This window comes from Rattus rattus, chromosome X (assembly GCF_011064425.1).
Source record: "Rattus rattus isolate New Zealand chromosome X, Rrattus_CSIRO_v1, whole genome shotgun sequence".
Lineage (NCBI taxonomy): Eukaryota > Metazoa > Chordata > Mammalia > Rodentia > Muridae > Rattus > Rattus rattus.
In genome coordinates this window covers 93,833,504-93,852,412 of record NC_046172.1, presented here as the reverse complement: position 1 = coordinate 93,852,412, position 18,909 = coordinate 93,833,504, and the positions used below count along the sequence as shown (strand labels likewise).

The following is an 18,909-nucleotide window of genomic DNA, read 5'->3' as shown; positions in this document are numbered from 1 at the left end:
TGGAAATAACTCATGAATTTTAAAGTGTACATTGTGCTGAGTGGTGTAATGATCACTAATGTCAATCCACTCCATCCTACCTGTGATGTAAATCATCCCCTTCCCTAGCACATCTATGAATATTTATGCTACATTCTCTACGAGCCTATTAGTCACTAAGTAGCTACCTTTGTTATCGGATCAATTGTCACAGCAGTCTCACAGTACTCATGCTCACATAACTATTTTACTTAACAATGGCCCTGAAGCAGAAGAATAGTGATGCTGGTGATTTGGATACAACAAACAGAAACAAAATACTTTCTTTAAGTGAAAAAATGAAAGTTGGCTTCATCAGTAAAGGAATGACTTATGTTCTGGGGTGACTATGATCTAATATAAGACAAAAATCTACCCATCAAATTGTGATTCAGGAAAAGGAATAATTTTTCCAGCTTTAAGGTCCAACCTCAACCTGCAAAAGTTTCGCCAGCAAAAGGACAGGTCTGGAGCTCTTCCCAGAGAATGAGACTGACCTTCCCAGTGGGTAAGAAAGAGTCAAGGCATGAGTATGCAGCCTATTTCCCCTGCAAAGCTGAAGCCGTCCTTTTAGCAGTCTGGACTCACACATTTGTATGAGTAGTCTGTTTAACTCCTATAGCTCTAATAACATTTTCTATGTAAGAATATTGTAAAGGAGACTTTCTTCTGATACAGTGGTCTCCATTAATCATGTGGGATATAGTCTAAGAGGCCCAATGGTTGCCTGAAAACATAGGAAAAGGCATGGGATTATGAAGTTTGGTTGTGAAGGGAGGCCTAGGTCCAGCCTGGGTATGTTCTTTGGTTGGTGGTTCAGTCTCTGAGAGCGCAAGGGTCCAGGTCTCTGTTGGTCTTCCTGTGGAGTTCTGATCTCCTCAGAGGCCAAAATTCTTCCTCCTGTTCTTCCATTAGAGTCTCCAAGCTCAACTCATTTTAAATTTATTTTTTTTCCGAGCTGAGGACTGAACCCAGGGCCTTGCGCTTGCTAGGCAAGTGCTCTACCACTGAGCTAAATCCCCAACCCCTGCTCAACTCATTTTAAATGAAAATGTTTTATAAATATGCATCTGTGGCAGGTGACAAGAGCTCTAACAAACAACTGGGATATCTCAAAACCCTGAGTTATACCATCTCCAGTGTCTATTGTGCTGATGTTGAATATTCTATTGGGAGGCAAGCCCTGCTTGCCCTCTCTATTGGCTGTTACGGCCCTTGGTGAAACACAATGTCTGTAAGGTCAAAGTACTTCAGCCAGGAGACAGAACCTGAAATGTTATATTAAAGTCACTTCCGTGTACACACTTACCGGAATCCCACTGATGCCAACAAAGCCAGGAACTCCAATGGGACCCTAAAGAAAGGAGAAAAGAGAAATGTGTATGACAATCAAATTGATGTCTGTTAAGGTCAATAGGTTTAGTGATGGGATTTGATGACCTAAGTTTGGGTGTTTTCTATCTCCTTCCTCATGCTGTGTTGCCATATTTCCTATCCCAAATCTAAGGAGTTGGTTGAAGAATAGTCTTGAGTGTGCTTATGTTCTGAAACAAGTTCTTGTGTAGTGTAAGCCCTAAAATTAATGCTCAATATTCTAGGCAGCCTTTACATCTGGATAACAACAGAAGGGCTTTGGCAATTCTAACAAAAAAATCTCTCCCCACTTTGCTCCTTCAGATAAGGGTCCTAAGCTACACCACCCTTATTCTCAGAAGACAAGTACAACTCTTACTCGTCCACAAATATCAGTTTCAGTTCAGGCTAGGCCACTGACTTATTCAAACAAGTCAAGTCACACCCTCTTTCAGGAGCCAGGGCCACCAGAACTTCTTGAGGCCAAAGCTTGTCACCTGTAGCCTCTTGGTTCACTCTGTTCCCAAGTACAAGTCTGTGTGTCCTTACATGCTACATAATGGCTCCCTTTCCTAAGATGTGAATATGACTCATGAATTGCCATCCACCTCATTCATGAGTAGAAAATTGCCATCAACCTCATGTGTCCAGATAATTGTTGTACTTCAGCTACCCTTATACTTCGTGTGGTGATCCCTTCCCTAAAATATGAGATTAACAAGAGGTGATGAAAGTACACAGAGCATCTCAGTTGAGTTTATAAATCAGTCATCATGTTATTACCATTCTTGTTTTGGTAGTGCATTCCCTTATATTTATGGCCCAGGTTGTTCTAAATCTTGCCTGTTCTTTTTTTTTTTTTCTGGTCATGAGGGCACAAGTTGATGGAGATCAGAGGACAGCTTTATGATGTCAGATTTCTCCTCCCACTAGCACACAATTTCAAAGGTCATGTTGCAGACTATTCTTTTTTTTTCTTTCTGTTTTTACTTTTATTGGATTTTTAAATTTACATTGCAAATGTTATCCCCTTTCCCAGTTTCCCCTCTAGAAATCCACTATCCCATCTCTCAGAAGCAGAAGAGCACCCTGCTTCTTATAAGGGTGCTCCCTCACCCATCCACCCACTCCCTCCCAACTCCACACCCTGGCATTCCCCTACACTAGGACATTGAGCTTTCACAGGACCAAGGGTCTCTCCTCTCATTGATGTCAGACAAGACCATTCTCTGCTACATATGTGGCTGGAGCCATAGGTCCATCCCTGTGTACTCTTGGAATGGTGGTTTAGTTCCTGGGAGCTCTGGGGTGTCTGGTTAGTTGATATTGTTGTTCTGCCTATGGGGTTGCAAACCCTTTCAGCTCCTTCAGTCTTTTCTCTAACTCCTCCATTGGGGACCATGTTCTCAGTCCAATGGTTGGTTGTGAGCATCTGCCTCTATATTTGTCAGGCTCTGGCAGAGCTTCTCAGGAGACAGCTATATCAGGCTCCTATCAGCATGCACTTCTTGGCAACAGCAATATTGTATAGGTTTGGTGGCTGTATATGTGATAGATCCTCATATGGTGCAGTCTCTGGATGGCCTTTCCTTCAGTCTCTCCTCTACACTTTATTTCTATATTTCCTCCTGCAAGTATTTTGGCTCCCCCTTCTAAGAATGACTGAAGCATCCACACTTTGGTCTTCCTTCTTCTTGAGCTTCATGTGGTCTCTGAATTATATCTTGGGTAATCCGAGCTTTTGGGCTAATATCCACTTATCAGTGAGTGCATACCATGTGTGCTTTTTTGTGATTGGATTACCTCACTTAGGCTGATATTTTCTAGTTCCATCCATTTGCTTATGAATTTCATGAAGTCATTGTTTTTGATAGCTGAGTAGTACTCCATTGTGTAGATGTACCACATTTTCTGTATCCATTCCTCTGTTGAAGGGCATCTGGGTTCTTTCCAGCTTCTGGCTATTATAAATAAGGCTGCTATGAACATAGTGGAGTATGTATCCTTGTTATATGTAGGAGCATCTTTTGGGTATATACCCAAGAGAGGTATAGCTGGGTCCTCAGGTAGTTCAATGTCCAATTTTCTGATTAACCTCCAGACTGATTTCCAGAGTGGTTGTACCAGTCTGCAATCCCACCAACAGTGGAGCAGTGTCCCTCTTTTTCCACATCCTTGCCAGCATCTGCTGTCACCTGAGTTTTTTTATCTTAGCCATTCTGACTGTTGTGAGGTGGAATCTCAGGGTTGTTTTGATTTGCATTTCCCTGATGACTAAGGATCTTGAACATTTCTTTAGCTGCTTCTTGGCCATTCGGTATTCCTCAGTTGAGAATTCTTTGTTTAGTTCTGTTCACCAGTTTTTTTATTACGATTATTTGATTCTCTGGAGTCTACCTTCTTGAGTTCTTTGTGTATATTGGATATTAGCCCTCTATCAGATGTAGGATTGGTAAAGATCTTTTCCCAATCTGTTGGTTGCCGTTTTATCCTAATGACAGTGTCTTTTGCCCTACAGAAGCTTTGCAATTTTATGAGGTCCCATTTGTTGATTCTTGATCTTAGATCACTGTTCTTGCTTTTTAGTGTGACCTGTTGTATGTTTGATCTCTACTGATCAGACTCTTGACCCAAACTCAGCTCAAATCCCCGTGTCTTGACACGAATGAGCCAACTTATCAAGCATGCAACTAATATATTCACTTGATAGTTTGCCTGCTTTGAGAATCTCCAGAAATGTTTTCCTCCATCACCCACCCACCAGTCACTCCATTTCCTTTCTTTCTTTTTCTTTGAGATAGACATTTTTATAGATTTTGGCTGGCCTAATACCTGTTAAGTAGGTCAGGCCGCCCTTGAGCTTTGTCGCAATCCTCCTGCTTCTGTCTCTTGAGTGTTAGAATTACAGATGTGCAGCACCATGCCCAGGTGCTTCTCTTTCTTCTCTCTCTCTCTCTCTCTCTCTCTCTCTCTCTCTCTCTCCTCTCTCTCTCTCTCTCCTCCCTCTCTCTCCCTCCTCACCCCTCTCTCTGTTTTCTTCATAGTTTATTTTACTGCTGTATACCCATTGTACATTGTATATTTCACAAAGACATTTTCATACAAGGACATACTGTACTTTGGCTCAGCTCTTCTTAAATGTGTGCCCTAGGACCAAAAATTTTAGGAGCAAAAGTATTCCCCTTAGAACCGAGACTGAACATTGAGTTCTCTCCTTCCACCCTAGCAACAAAAGTGCTCCTTACCTTATCTCCTTTGGGTCCATATGGTCCCAGACGGCCTGGGGAGCCTCTTTCTCCTTTCAACCCTGATAAACCAGTTGGACCAGCAAACCCTTCAGGACCGGCTGGACCTTGAGTTCCAATTGGCCCAGTGTGCCCCTAAAGATGGACAGAAAGACTGAAAATTAGTCAACAGAAGACTTAACATCAACATTTCCAATTTTCTCACGCACAAAGCACGGGCACCACTTCACTAAATAACTTTGGCTTAGAGATCTGTGAGGCCTGCCAGTGTTCCAGACAGGGATCAGAAAGGGCTATTTTAGGGGCTGTTAAGCTTATTTGGATAGAACACATTTTATAAGCACGTTTAGTAAGATTCATGTGCACCAAGATCCTTCACCTTTGTACTTCTTAGGAGATTGCTTATTCAGGCTGGATAATACTGTCCTCTTCCTAGTTAATGCCAGGCCATCCATCAGATTGTCAAAATAGGGAAAGAACAGAACACCGGAGAGCATCATGGCATTTTATAAGTCACATCCAAATGGCCAACCGCATGCTTGCACTGAAGTTCAGAAATGGCCATGTCTAAAGAATGCTGCCCCAGGGGAGCAAAGAACAGTGAGCACTGAAACGGCATAATCTTCAAAATGCATCTTTCTCAGCTGATCCCAGGACCCCGTCATTATACCTGGCAACAAATACTTACAGGGACCCCTCTCCCCACACTGTCATTTCACTCTTCCTTCTTATACCCCTTTTCAGCCCCCTCCCTCTATTTGCACAGTACCCAATGTGTAAAGCACAAGAAGCCTGGGGATAGCTACTAAATATCAATTACGGTAGCAGGAATGAGCAGCCTGAAGATTTTGAATGCCTTGGTTATAAAATGTCTGCCAATAATTAAGTCTGAGAGTTCAGGCTGAGATTTTAAAGCAGTCTGAGACTGAGAATTAACCCCAGTAGGTACAAAGCAGACAGCCTGGATTATCCTTAGAACAAATCCCAGGAGGGACTTTTTTTTTTTTTTTGGCTGAAAAGTGCAAACCATTAGCCATGTGTACTACCTATCTGAGAATCTGGTATCTGGTAGAAATCCCATTTGCATAAGTGCTTCCAGTCCCATCTCCCTGCCCCTTTAGTGACTGCCCATAATTTCCTAAAACTCAGTGAAAACTCTGAAAAAGCCCATTGAAGTGCCCTTCCCAATCATCCTCAAGCTTTAAACTTTAAAAGGCTGAAAACAGCACCTTAAATACAGTGTTGAGAGTTATGTTCTGCTAATACTTGAACCCACCCGCTGTGTGGTCCTTTGGGATATAATTTGCAGTGTCAATCAGGCCCATGAAGACCTAGAGCTCTTGCAAAGAAGTGAAAGATGTTCTAGCCAATGTGAAGCAACTCTCTGCATTACCATCTAGCACTCAAAAGTTGCCCATTCACATGGTGCAGAGAGCAACACTTCAGGCACACAGAGGAAAGGCTGCCCATGGAGCACAACACCTAGCCCCTGGCTGGAGGAGTCATGGCTACTTGGGAAGGCCAAGTGAACTCCAGCTGGAAGGGGCCTGGAGAGTTAGGAAGGAAAATTGAAGGCATGGTGTGATCAGACCTGGAGAAGCAGTTAAGCAGAAAGCAGTGTTCAGAACTGTAACTCCTCAGGAGGCGTCGTAGAGAACATGTGGGCATCATCAGGACACTGGGGCAGCCCCCCTGAGGCAGGAACAAGGGAAGTAGATAAGAAAGAACCAGCTGTTGGGGGAGAGGACTGCTCGGTGGGAGGACGGAGACATGGCCGACTTCCTGGAGCTGTTCGTATTACTACTAACAGAGACGATCCAGTCAGACCACAGAATGTTTGGCCCAATCTCAGAACCACCAAAAAGGGTTCTTCCATAAAGGGTAGATGGACAGGATACACTGTGTGACAGGTACTAAGAGACTGGGTTGTCATGTGACCCAGTTCCCATTCTGCTCCCACTCTATGGGAGCTCAAACAGTGCCCAATGTGAGCATCCACATCTGCTCTCTTAGATTTCTGAACACAAGCTCACCAGCATAGGAAGACAAGGAAACTTAGGCTTGAGAAATGCTAAGCAAGGGGCCTGGAATAGAATTCTGAGTTGATCCAGCAGGGGATGGGTGAGAAAACGGCTTCCTTTCTTTTGTCTGAGTGAGCACATTAATTTACCAGAAAGCTGAAGGTAAGTCACCTAAAAGAAATCACGAAATTAAAAAAAAATCCAATGGGGGCTTTGGGGAAGTTACCCCTTGGAGAAACAAAGATGCTGGGGGCTGGTCTCAGGTTGTTTATGTTGTTTGGATATGTCGGCAGCCTGGAAGGAAACCTCTCAGGTTCACTTCAGCACAGGACCGTGTCTGGTAGGTGGCTGGAGGCTTATCTCGAACTGCCTTCCCCAGCGTGGTGCCAAGGCCTTGTAGTGCACTGAGACAAGAAATTGCCACCCACGGAAATCCTTTCACACCGTGGCATAGAGCACCAGGAACAGATGAAGGAAGCTCTGATTAAAGGAGGGAGAAACTGATTGGTTGTGTGTGTGTGTGTGTGTGTGTGTGTGTGTGTTTGTGTGTATGTGTGTGTGTGTGTGTTTTAGTGTGTGTGTGTTGTGTGTGTGTGTGTGTGTGTGTGTGTGTGTGTGTGTGTTGATCTATGCTTAGCATTGCTTTGGTTTCACTCACCCCCATCTCTAGTGCAGAGTTTCAGCGTGGTACTTAAGCTTCATACTGAATCACCGATAGACTGCATTATATTTTGTTTTGTCGCCCCCCCCTCCTCTCCCACCCCCGCAACTCCCCCGCAGACATAATCGATGGCATTTTTCCTTATGGCCAGCAGAGGTCAGTGTGGGCACACAGAGCCTGCAGATAAACAGGTGGGTGGGTGGGCCTTTCACACACAGAGAAAGAGAAATCAAACCGGTGTCAACGAAGTCACAGAATGTTCAAGCAGGGAAAGGGCCTTGGAGAGCATTTAGCCCAGGGTTTATTTTATACTGGGTGGAGGAGGCTGAGAGAAAAGGGAGATTATTTTTTAGGTCGCATAGCTAGTAGGAACGGCATGAAACTCTATCATCTTTCGGTGTTAGACCCTGTTTGTCTGTCTGTGGCAGATTTCCTAGGGGGCCATTGAGGCTGTCTCCCTCTCACCCTGGAGCCTCCTCTGGGACTGTTCCCATGAGTAGGCTGCAGCAGCCAGATGCTCACTCATCATTTCTCTCTCTCTCTCTAACTCCGATCACAGACCCAATCTGAAGCGCCATCACAGTTTGGATGGCTCACAGAATTTCAATGGGCTTGGACTAGTGCCATGCCCTGATACATGTCATTTATTTTGGCAGATGGACCTATCCAGGGCAGAAGGGACTCCTCTACGTTGTTCCAACAAGCTCTCCTGCCTCCATCTGCTCAACATTTTTTAATGTACACAGCAGGACTTAATTCTCAAGGGTTCGGAATTGTGCCCAAGGCCAGGGACTACAGGTCTACAACCATAGCTAAAGCTGGCTATCTCTTCCTGATCATGGTGTTTTGGAGTCAGTGTATCTTTGATTAGAACCAGACAATTAGTGTAATGGACCCATTAATGGAAGTACCTATAACATAGTAGAAATATGCACGAATAGCATCTAAGACTCTTAGAAGCACATACTTGAAACGAGGTGGGATGGCAAAATTGATGGAAGAATTTGACTGCATAGTTTGCCGTGTTTCTGCCTTATTATTCCTCCCTCAAGATTCCAGTGGTCCTCTCTCATAAAATTAAAATGTGTTCCTAAGAATCTGAAACTCATTCCCACTGGGGCATGAATGATTGACGACTTTGAGGTTTACTTTTCCCAAGGGGAGCCTTGTCCTTTAATGGAGAACAAAACGTTAGGCCAGGGATGCAAGTGATATTTACAAAGCAGGGGAAGGAAGACGGTAGCCTTCCTGAGGATCCAGCTGTATTCTACGAGGTGGTGAGGTCTGGCAGCACTGCTACATGGCCCTGGAACCAGAGTTCCTCATAGCCACTTTAGCTGTATTCATAGGCAAGCTTCTTATCTATTCTGAGTATCAACAGTTTGGGCATGATACCCACTATTGTGTAGGATTATTGTTAGAATTTAAGTGAGTCAATGATTAGAAAACATACCTTGCACCTAGAACAAAAAATCAATTCCCTTTTCTCTTTAGGTATCGTTCATGATAGAATATGGCAGTTAGGACTGAATAATTCATGCTTATCAAGTTTAAGTGAGAAATGCATGGATGCTATTGAGGAGCCTTGGCAGGGGGTGTCAGGGGATGATGGAGTATGTATACTGACAACCCACATCTGTGAGACCAATTCTCCCTTCTTTATAGATTGTGTCCTCGTTCTCCCTGACTCTGGGGTCCTCAGTGTCTGCTCCTACTTTATGCTAAAGCAACACAAGCTACATTTTAATACGCACAATCAAGTGTGAACCTCTAGCTAGATTTCTCCTCTGAATGTGCCATAAGCCTACAGCCAATGCTTTGGCTGTTCCCTGCACTGTGATGTTTCAGTTCAACTCCAATAAGAGCTTATTGGGTTATTGCTTTCTCTGCAATCCCATCCTCCAATCCTCTCCACATCACTTCCTTTCTCACATTCAATCCATCATCAGTAAGGATGCTCAATCCAACCTCAAATATAAGCCAAATATATGTGCTTGTCTCTGTCCCAATAGTCTTACGTCATGACTTCCTCATCTCTCCCCTATGTGTGGTATTTCCACATTAGCTTACCATCCTCAGTCTTGTTTCATTCCTGACACATTGCCTTTATGTGTGAACTTAGTTGTCCTGGCTAGTTCCTATGTATCCTCCAGGTTCCAGCAAAGATAGAATGAGCTCCTTGAGACTCATGCCTTACTTCCCATAGACTTATCTCAGTGCTTGGCAATACATGTTTGGTGAATGGATGGAGAAACTAATGAATGAATATACGTACTGAGAAGCCAGTGGCTCAGAAAGGATGGTATCTTCTTGGGAAGTCTACACAGGTGCAAGAGAGTGCAATCAAGAAAGGACTTCTCAAAGGACCACAGAAAATAGATCTGCATAAGACTCTGGAATTACCCAGTTCAGGGTTGGAAAAAGAGAATTGCCTAAGTTCATCAAATATCAACATTTGGAAACAAAGCATCATGATGTCTTCTAAAGATTTGAAGGTTTATTTTTTTAAATATGTGGTGACTACATCCTGAGCAGTCTCTGTGTTCTGAGTTCTGGGTAGAATGATTTTGTTCCCTAGATTGATTGGCAGCCACCTCCACAACAGGGAATTTATTCAGCATCTTCCCTATGCCAGGCACTTGGGTAGGTAATGGCAGATAATAGAATATTTTCTGACTTGAAAACAATTGTACATAGCCCACCATCAAACTAATTCAACAGTTTCCATCTTGGACAGAGTTCTGAACTAGACATGTATGTATCTATGTGTAGCTAATGAAATGGTAATACATAAGAAAACCTACCACATGGCCCACCCTGTTTCCCGGGAATGAGCAGGCTCATCATAAGAAGAGGTTGAGGATAAAGTCGTATGCAATAAACTTTAAAACTTGTAGTGCACCAGTGCCAAAGGAATTTAGAGATGTGTGGTCCAGCAAGAGGATAGAGACATAAGGAAACATTTAATAATATGTTAGTGAATGCCTTTCAAATATAGAGAACAATGTGTTTGTGGAAATTAGCAAATCAACTTTGGTGGGCAAGAGCCAGACTTAGCTTGAGCAAAGTGGGACAGGGAAGAAAAGCAGACGACCCTGGGTCTTAAGAGGTTTACTATGGTCCATAAGCTACTTTCTAATCCTTACGTTTGGAGTTTAGAGACCGATTATCTAAGGGGAAAAGATTCAGAATAAAAAGTCCCGGATTCACATCCCCTCTTCATCACTGTAGGGTGATGGCACAGAGGATGACTTCACTTTACTCATCTTCATATCAAATAAAGATAAGTTAGTGGCCCCTTTGCAGGGCACGTACAGATTTTATGCAAAGCAATTAGTGAAACTCATGGTTCTTATTCCTTAGCATGCAGCAGATTCTCCTGAACGTAGTGAAAAAAGACAGATAACCACAGCCCACCCTCCATTTCAGACTAGTTAGGTGAGGCTAAAAATATGTGTATTTAATAAATGCCCAGGTGGTGCTCATGCTATTGGACTGATGGCCACACTGCTGAATCCCTGCTGAAGATAGCTTTGCATGGTATCTAGAAGAATAACTGTGCAATAAACAATAGGTTATTAGCATACTGCCATTCCTTAACAGACTATGGCTTGTGACGTTCAGAAGTTCAAAATTTCAGCAAGTCCTCCAGAATTCTTTGATTTCTATGGCTCAATGTACCTCTACTTCTTTCTCATTTTGCCACAAGAGAAAGGGAAGTGTACGGGCAGCAGAAGCTGAGGTGGAGTATCAGTGCTGTGACCTCCGTGGTCTGCATTAGATTCTTAGGACTGCAGCTGGGGAGAAGGCAGCATCGAGCAATATTTCAGAGAGTAAAGGTGACAAAGATGCTGCGTTAGACTCGCCTTGTTGAGTGACACTGAGGGAGGTGCAAAGGTTGATTCCCATGTTATGTGATAGGGCCTCTGAGAAATCTCCACATTGACTTGAGGAGCTCGAGAGCCTGTGGTGGCAGATGAGGAGTTCCTGTTTGGACTGTTTGTATGTAAGAAGTCTTGGAACGTCTGAGGTGAGAGACAACAGTGGCTTTTTGACTAGCCTGGAAAATTTGAAATGACAAGGGACGACACAGTATCTTTGGACGTGCAGTATCTAGAGCGTGGTACGCACTGAAAACAACATTGGAGAAGAAAAGCCTACTTGTGAAATGAATGAAAATAGAGAATTAAATGTGTACATAGATTTATTTTAAAGACTCCTCCAACTCTTATTAACTCGAGGCAAATGAGATTGAATAATTATTGCTAGCCTGGTGCGTCCCCAGGAGTTCCTGAGGAATGGAATACAGAGATTCTTGAGCTCCCGTGCAGGAAGAGTTGGCTTGGATTCTACAAATCATCCTTAATTTATAACTGTAATTCTTATTCTTATCTTATTTATAGGGAATGTGCTTGGGGGGATGAAAAATGTGACAGAATCTGGCCGAAAGAGACTAGTCATACAATACGATAAGGCAGATATCAATGAATATATGTTCAAGAGCAGAAATACGAAAGGGAATTCAGAACGATTTTCTTTCAGTCCCTCTTTTGTGTCATCAGAATGCCATCATGATGCAGGATGTGAGCACTAAGCAGAGAAACAGTAAACCAATGGGCCTTAAAGTCTCACAGCTACGCAGTGGTAGAGCTTAGTGTTAGGGATTTCCAATCAATTCTGTGCTCCTTTATTAGAAAAAATTAAGATGAGAAGAGCCAGGGCCCTTTGAGGTCATTTTCCTAGTAGCAGCACTGAAGGAGTACCCCTGTGGTGGAAAAATGTTGGTAGTATTTGGCAACTAAATGATTTAGCTGGGTATAGTAGTGTACACCTGTAATCTTAGCACTTGAAAAGCAGAGGCAGGAGGATCAGGATCAAGGATATCCTTGGCTACACAGGTAATGCAGTGTGAGGCCAGTGTGGGCCACAAGGGACCCTGAGTCAAACAAGTAAACAGACAAAACAATAAAAATATTAAAAACCCAAACAGCATAAACGAAACCTCCTTATATGGATATACAGAATTTTGTAACCTACAAAGTTCTACTTTGATTTGATAATATCAACATCATTCACATTTGCCAGCCAGTAATAGGAATAATCCTTCCTATCTAAACAAACAAAGGGATAACTATACAAAGATTTTGTAGATAGACAGTGATGGGCATTTATCAAAGAGTGAATCTCCCAAATTGTCTGTGTCACTGCACAGGAAGAGGTATCAGAATCTGGCTCTCCAAGCCTACATGAAAACACTTCTGGTTCTTCAGATGCAATCAGTGTTTGAAACAGCCAGCACTGCCTGGCATGAACATGCATCTACAAGTTGTGTTTGCAGACACACACATACCCGTTCCATTGGCTGTTGTCAGCATGTTGAAATGTTGGGAAAGACAAATCTCAGATTGATAAATTTAACTCTTGCTATGTAGCTCTTTCCACCAACACTCCTAGTTCCCTTTCTGAATGTAATGGTGATGTCCTTTCCCCACTTTTCTACATTATACAGTGCTCTGAATACAGAAATAAAACCCACAGTAAGAGCTATCCAGGAAAAACATGTTAATTTTTCATTGATATGAAAGGCGTTTATCTCACTCCACCCAAAATTTTTCACTGGAACGAGAACTGAGAAACACATGTGTACCAATAGGATTAATAAAATCAGAAAATGTACTTCAAGCAATGACACTACTTAAATGTTATGAATATAAATTATTTCTTTTGTTCTGCAATCAAAATGCCCTATTTATTAAGCCTATTGGCCAATGGATAGTTTACCAGATTCTAGTAGGCATATTTTGATGCTCTAAGTGTCCCAATGGTCACATATTTATTTAGGAGGAGATGAGGGAATGTAGACATAATCCACTTATTTTATAATGGGAGTATCTAGTTTTTAAATGGCAAACTTTCCTTTATCCATGGGGAATATCTAGATAGAGGTGAATGGTTTGATGAGTCTGAAGGTCTGTCTTCTCCAGAACCCATTCTTAAATCCATATCAGGGATCAAAGTAGAACCAACTTTCCTATAATTGAACATTGGAAGAACCAAGAAGTCAAACAAAATTGTAAATATGAGCAATATTTGATCATATAAATAGAAACAAAATAAACCCCTCTGCAAGTATTACAAAGGGTTGAATGAGACTGTACATTCCTTGGAATGGATGCGAAGTCTATACAAATAGTCCCAGTGTGTATGAGAAAATACATACGGCCCTATTTGGCATGAATTTAACTTACAGCCAGTACATTTGTTGCAAAGACATGGATTACTTAATTTGTTATCATTTTCTTTTTCTGCTTAGAATTTAGAAGAATACCTCAAGAATGATCGTGCAGGCCTGTTTACAACTAAAATGCTTGCCAGCAAACACGGATGTTGCTTCAGCTTCTCTGAAAATCTTCCCGTTTTAAAAAAAACAAGAGTTTTACGTTCAAGTTCCCACTTGCAATTTCTTGCTGTATGATTTGGAGAAAGGAGACTAATCTCTAGACCTCTGTCTTCTCATCAACAAAATGGGGTTATATTATCCGTCCTATTTTCTGTGGTGCTCTGAGCATCCTGAGAGACACATGTGGAAAGGAGCTATGCATTCATTCCATTTGCAAAGCTTTGCTTTGGGGGCAAAGAGAAGAAGTAAAGTCCAATTTCAAAACAAAATTCTCATTTATTGGGTTCCTAAGGCAATAAGCCCTTAAATGACTAAAGATTCACGAGGAAGAGTTTTCAGCAGGAAAAGATTGAATGAAACAAGGAGCAGAATTTAAAGCAGTGAAAAGCAGGGACAAATGATGTGGCACAGGATTCTCATTATAGTTTTAAAGCGATTAGACTTAGTGCTAAAATATGTGGTTTATTTTTAAGCATACAGTTTAATTACAAGCGAGAGCCAATGTTTTTTCTTTCAGTTTTTCTATCAAAACAGCATGGTTTTATAATGAAAATCACAGCAGAATATAACCTGCCAGACGTTCACTTTAGAGCAATTTTTTTGCTGTAGCGTGTCTATTCCATTAGATAAGGGGTACTTGCAGCATTTTCCTCTGACAATAAATTATCCTTTATTGCTCTACTACATGCTCTTTGGTCTAATACTGACTGGTATGAGGTGATTGCATCTGGACCAATGTTGGCTTCCTACATTTTCTTGAGAGGCACCTTCACATTGTGACACTTTAGAGGTAACAGACAACAACAAACTACTGCTTCTTAAACACGAAATTCTCTACCGTGACTCACTTATTAAAGAACCCAGAGATCTCTCAGGGGAAAACCATGAAAAGGGTATATTCACACACTGCCAGGATACTTCTCAGGCAAGTGAACACTGTGTATTCTTTGAAAACTAGAGCAATATTCATATCCATACTCGTGAAGATGAAAAGACACAAGTTCGAACCCCAATACGTACATAACCATGGGAGTCTGCCAAAGTGGTAAGGCTGGTGGTACTCTGACTTCCTTTACATTATGCTTTCTAGCGAGCAGTGAATTGTTTTTTTTTTATTTTCTTTTGCTTGTGAAGAAAAACTTTTGATTTTTGTTTGTTGCATCCTGACCACAGTTCCCCTCCTTCCTCTTCTCCCAATCTCTCCTCCCCCAACTCCCCTCTACTTACTGTCCCCCATCTACTCCTCTCCTCCTGTTTCTGTTCAAAGAAGGGCAGGACTCCTATGAATACCAACCAAACATGACCATATCAAGTTGCAGCAAGACTAGGTACACCCCTCCCCACCATGTTAAGGCCAGAAAGGGCAATGCAGTAGAAGAAGAAGCATCCATAAAACAGGCATAAAAACAGATTTGAATTAAAAAATTGGGATGACTTACAGCTCTCTTACCTTCTCTCCCTCCTACTATATACAGTCACTCCTGTGAACTAGTAAAACTATCCGGATATACATACCTAGGCCAAAGAGGAGACAGGAGTGGGGGTGGGTTCTGAAGGATAAAGACTTCAGATTTCTGATTTATTTTCACTTTACATGATGGGTAGTTGGAATCAAGTTCTGAATGCACAAGGAAGATAAGCCAGAAGCTATAGTAGATGTGGTAAGGATGACCCTTCCTATGTATAAGAAAGTAATGGATGCAAAGGGCTGAATAAAGTAACTATGGGTATAAATACAGCTGATGCTAGCAGAGACACATCTTAGTCCCAACCCAGTGCTCTGTCCACTACTCCTTTATTAAATGATGAGTCAATTCCATGCTGACAATTTCCACCAAGATATTATGCAAAATTCTGTCTAAAACCCTGGATGTAAAGCATGTTAAATCTTTTAAAATTTCCTTACACTTCCTGGCTATTCAGAGGCACTCTTATTAAATAGCTATGTAGATACACCAAGGACAAAAGAACAGAAATTCATCTGTTCTGTCCCTTAAGAACTCATCAGTTTATGGATCAATTATCAAATCTCTACAATGTACCAAGCATGATTCTATCTGTTGGTTATAGAAATAGGTCTTCCTTCCAATGTGCTTGTGGCAGTTTGGGCGAGAATGGCCCCATAGGTTCATATATTTGAATTCTTGGTCCTCAGTTGGTGGAATGATTTGGTAAAAAAAAATGGGGAGTGTGGCTTTATTGGAGGTGCTGAGTCATTTGGGGGTGAGTTTTAGGGTTTTAAAAGTCCATGATGTTCCTAGTTACATTTTTCTCTTTGCCTTGTGGCTGTGGATCAGATGTAAGTTCTCAGCTTCTGCTCTAGCACCATGCTTGCCTGTCTGTTGCCATATTCCATACCACAACAGTCATAGACTCTAACCTTTTGATATTGTAAACATAGTCTTAATTAGATGCTTCCATTCATAAGTTGTGTTGGTCAAGCTTTCTCATTGATAGAAAAGTAACTAAGATACAGATCTTTGTCTAACTCAGAAGAAAGAAAAACTATATACACAAAGGTCATAGTGGGTAGGAGGGATATAATTCTAAGTCAAAATACTGCTGACTAATTTGTCTTGGAAATTTCATCCTTAAGTCCGCCATACTAGAATGTGAAAGGAGATATGTAAAGAAAAGACTCAGGAACAGGTTTATGAGTCCTCCATACTAGAGAGTGAAAGGTGACCATGAAGAAAAGACTCAGGACAAGTTTTGGTAACTAAAAAGGAAGCAAAGAAAATTGGTTTCAAATTCATCTAAATCCCCTCAATGACCATAAGAATCTAGGTCAAAAGCAGAGAGAAAAAAAGTGGTTGAGTCAAGGGTGACTAAAGTGCAGAGGAAACGCTGCAGAGGACATGGCAAGAAGGTCACTGAGTAATGTTAAGACTTGCCAAGATGTACCAAGAGCTCCATTGACTCTAGAGTACTAGTTCTCAACCTATGGGTCTTGACCCCTTTGAGGGTAGACTGACCCTTTCACAAAGTTCTCACATGATTCATAACAGCAGCAAAGTTACAGTTATGAAGTAGCAAAAAATATTTGTGGTTGGGGGGGGGTCACCACAACATGAAGAACTATATTAAAGGGACACAGCATTAGAAGGGTTGAGAACCACTGCTCTTGGGTTTGTATATATTAATGTGTTCTTCAAACAATAGCTGCAGCCAAGAAGAAGAATAGATGAGACAGGTGGTGGGGATTTCCAGAGTTGGGGATTGTATGATGCATCAAGAGTCCCAGAGGTGAGAATGAAGTTGAACAGGAGAACAAACTCAATAGGACTTTTTAGAGCATTGTGAGAATAGTTAATGTTGGTATGAGGAACCGGCTTTTGCCTCTGAACCCAGTGGTGATATCACTCACAGGCGACAGGGACACCTGTTGCCATGGCAATGGCAATATATTCTCAGCATACTTTTGGTTCAACTCCCATCTTTACCTGGGAGGAGTTATGTCACAGTTTAAATAAAAGGCAGACTCTTCCCACCCCCTTTCTCTTTTCTTTTTTCTCTCTCTCCCTATTCTGTCTCCGTTGTCCCTCTTCCACGTGGGACTGTATTGGCCTGGTATTTTCTGTCTAGGCACGAGCTGTGATTCTATCACAACAGCTAATATTGGGCCCAAGGTTGGAAAGTCATCTAGAGAGAGCTAGCAATTCCTGTCAAATGATGATTTGCTAGAAATTTTAGCTTCCCACAAAGCGCGAAGTCTGAACTACCTATCGGTGTAACTTATGTACAGTATGTAGTATTTCAGTCATTTTTTAGTGAGTCATAAACCAGAGAGAGGACCCTAAAGCTGTGTACCTAGAGAAAATTCACGGGACTATTAATAATTTTGTGCCATATATAGCCTTACTGAAGAACATGGTGTTTGGTCTAATAGTACACTGAAAGAGAAATGTTTTTCACTACTGTAGAAATAGAAATTCTGACTTCTAGGTCAGGATTAAATGTCCCATGTAGATAGAAAAGCAGCTTTCATGTTCAAGTCTCAACAAAGAATTACGTTTGTTAGAGTTCTTAATGTTGTGTGTGTTCCTTCTTCCACTCATTGACTTTGGTCAGAACTCACTGTTGCCAACTGTTGGCTTAGAGTTGAGAGCAATAAAGACATTTTAAATAATATATTTGTCAGCTGGTTCCCGGGTGAAAAAGAGCTAGGGGCAATCCATTAACTATGTCAAGAGAACGTGGGGAAAACTGTGAAAGGAGGGTGTGACAGGAAGCAAATGGATCAGAACAGGAAGCAGAAGAAGCAAAACAGGAAGCAAAACTTGCCAAAGAACAGGACTCGTAAAAGAAAAAGATTGCCCAAAGGAGCTGGCTAGTTTAGGAGCCTGCACTGGGAGGGTTAACTGGTCAGGAAGCCCCACTATTTCATGTTCCCCCCTCCCTTTTGTCTCTATCTTTTTCATTCTCTGGTTTTATGAGGATTTCATAAACCTTCTAGATCTGGTGCTGGCAATCATTAGATAAAGTTCACAGAGAATTCTGTACATATAAGGTCCCCAGTGACACTTGCCTCAGCCAAGAGTAGTAACAATTGTCCCCTACAGCTGACTGGAACACAACCCTCAGGGATTTTCCCCTTTCAGGCTTTGAGTGCTTCAGGTCCTTTGGACTGAGAACCGAGCACCCAAATTGCTCCTGTGACTGACAAAGACAGGCTTCTTCTTAGTCTTGTTTCAACCAGTCTAAACAAGTGTAGGGGTTGGGGTGATGACTATTAGGAGTCCACCTAGAAGAGAAAACTAGGCCAAGGGTCACAAGGAGAAGAAAGAGACCCACCAAGGCTAGCATCCAATGAACTTTGCCTGAAAGACCGCCCATCTTTCCTTTCCTTGCATCTTACTTTCTTTTCATCTTTAATCTTGTTTTTATCTGTTTGGTACTAAAACCAACCAACCAACCAACCAACTAACAAACGAACTACCCACCCAACCACCCAACCAACCAACCAACCAACCAACCAACCAACCAACCAACCAACCACCCACCCAACCAACCAACCACCCAACCAACCAACCACCCACCCACCCACCAACCAACCAACCAACCAACCAACCAACCAACCAACCAACCAACCACCCAACCAACCAACCAACCAAACCAACCAACCAACCAAAGAAACAAAACCCTTTCTCCTCATAAGCTACATAATTTCTTTACCACTTTTTAAGAACAAACTATTTGATAGACCAGTCA

At 42.0% G+C, this 18,909-nt stretch overlaps 1 protein-coding gene across 1 annotated transcript in view; it reads right to left on the bottom strand.

Moving 5' to 3' along the window:
- Positions 1 to 7,301, bottom strand: part of Col4a6 (collagen type IV alpha 6 chain) — a 71,774-nt gene extending 64,473 nt beyond the window's left edge. The window contains exons 1-3 of the mRNA XM_032889457.1: positions 7,296 to 7,301; positions 4,617 to 4,751; positions 1,328 to 1,372 (exon numbers count right to left, since the gene is read on the bottom strand). Coding sequence (XP_032745348.1) covers positions 1,328 to 1,372; positions 4,617 to 4,751; positions 7,296 to 7,301 — 186 coding nt within the window. The remainder of the gene's footprint in view (positions 1 to 1,327; positions 1,373 to 4,616; positions 4,752 to 7,295) is intronic.
- Positions 7,302 to 18,909: the final 11,608 nt, after the last annotated feature.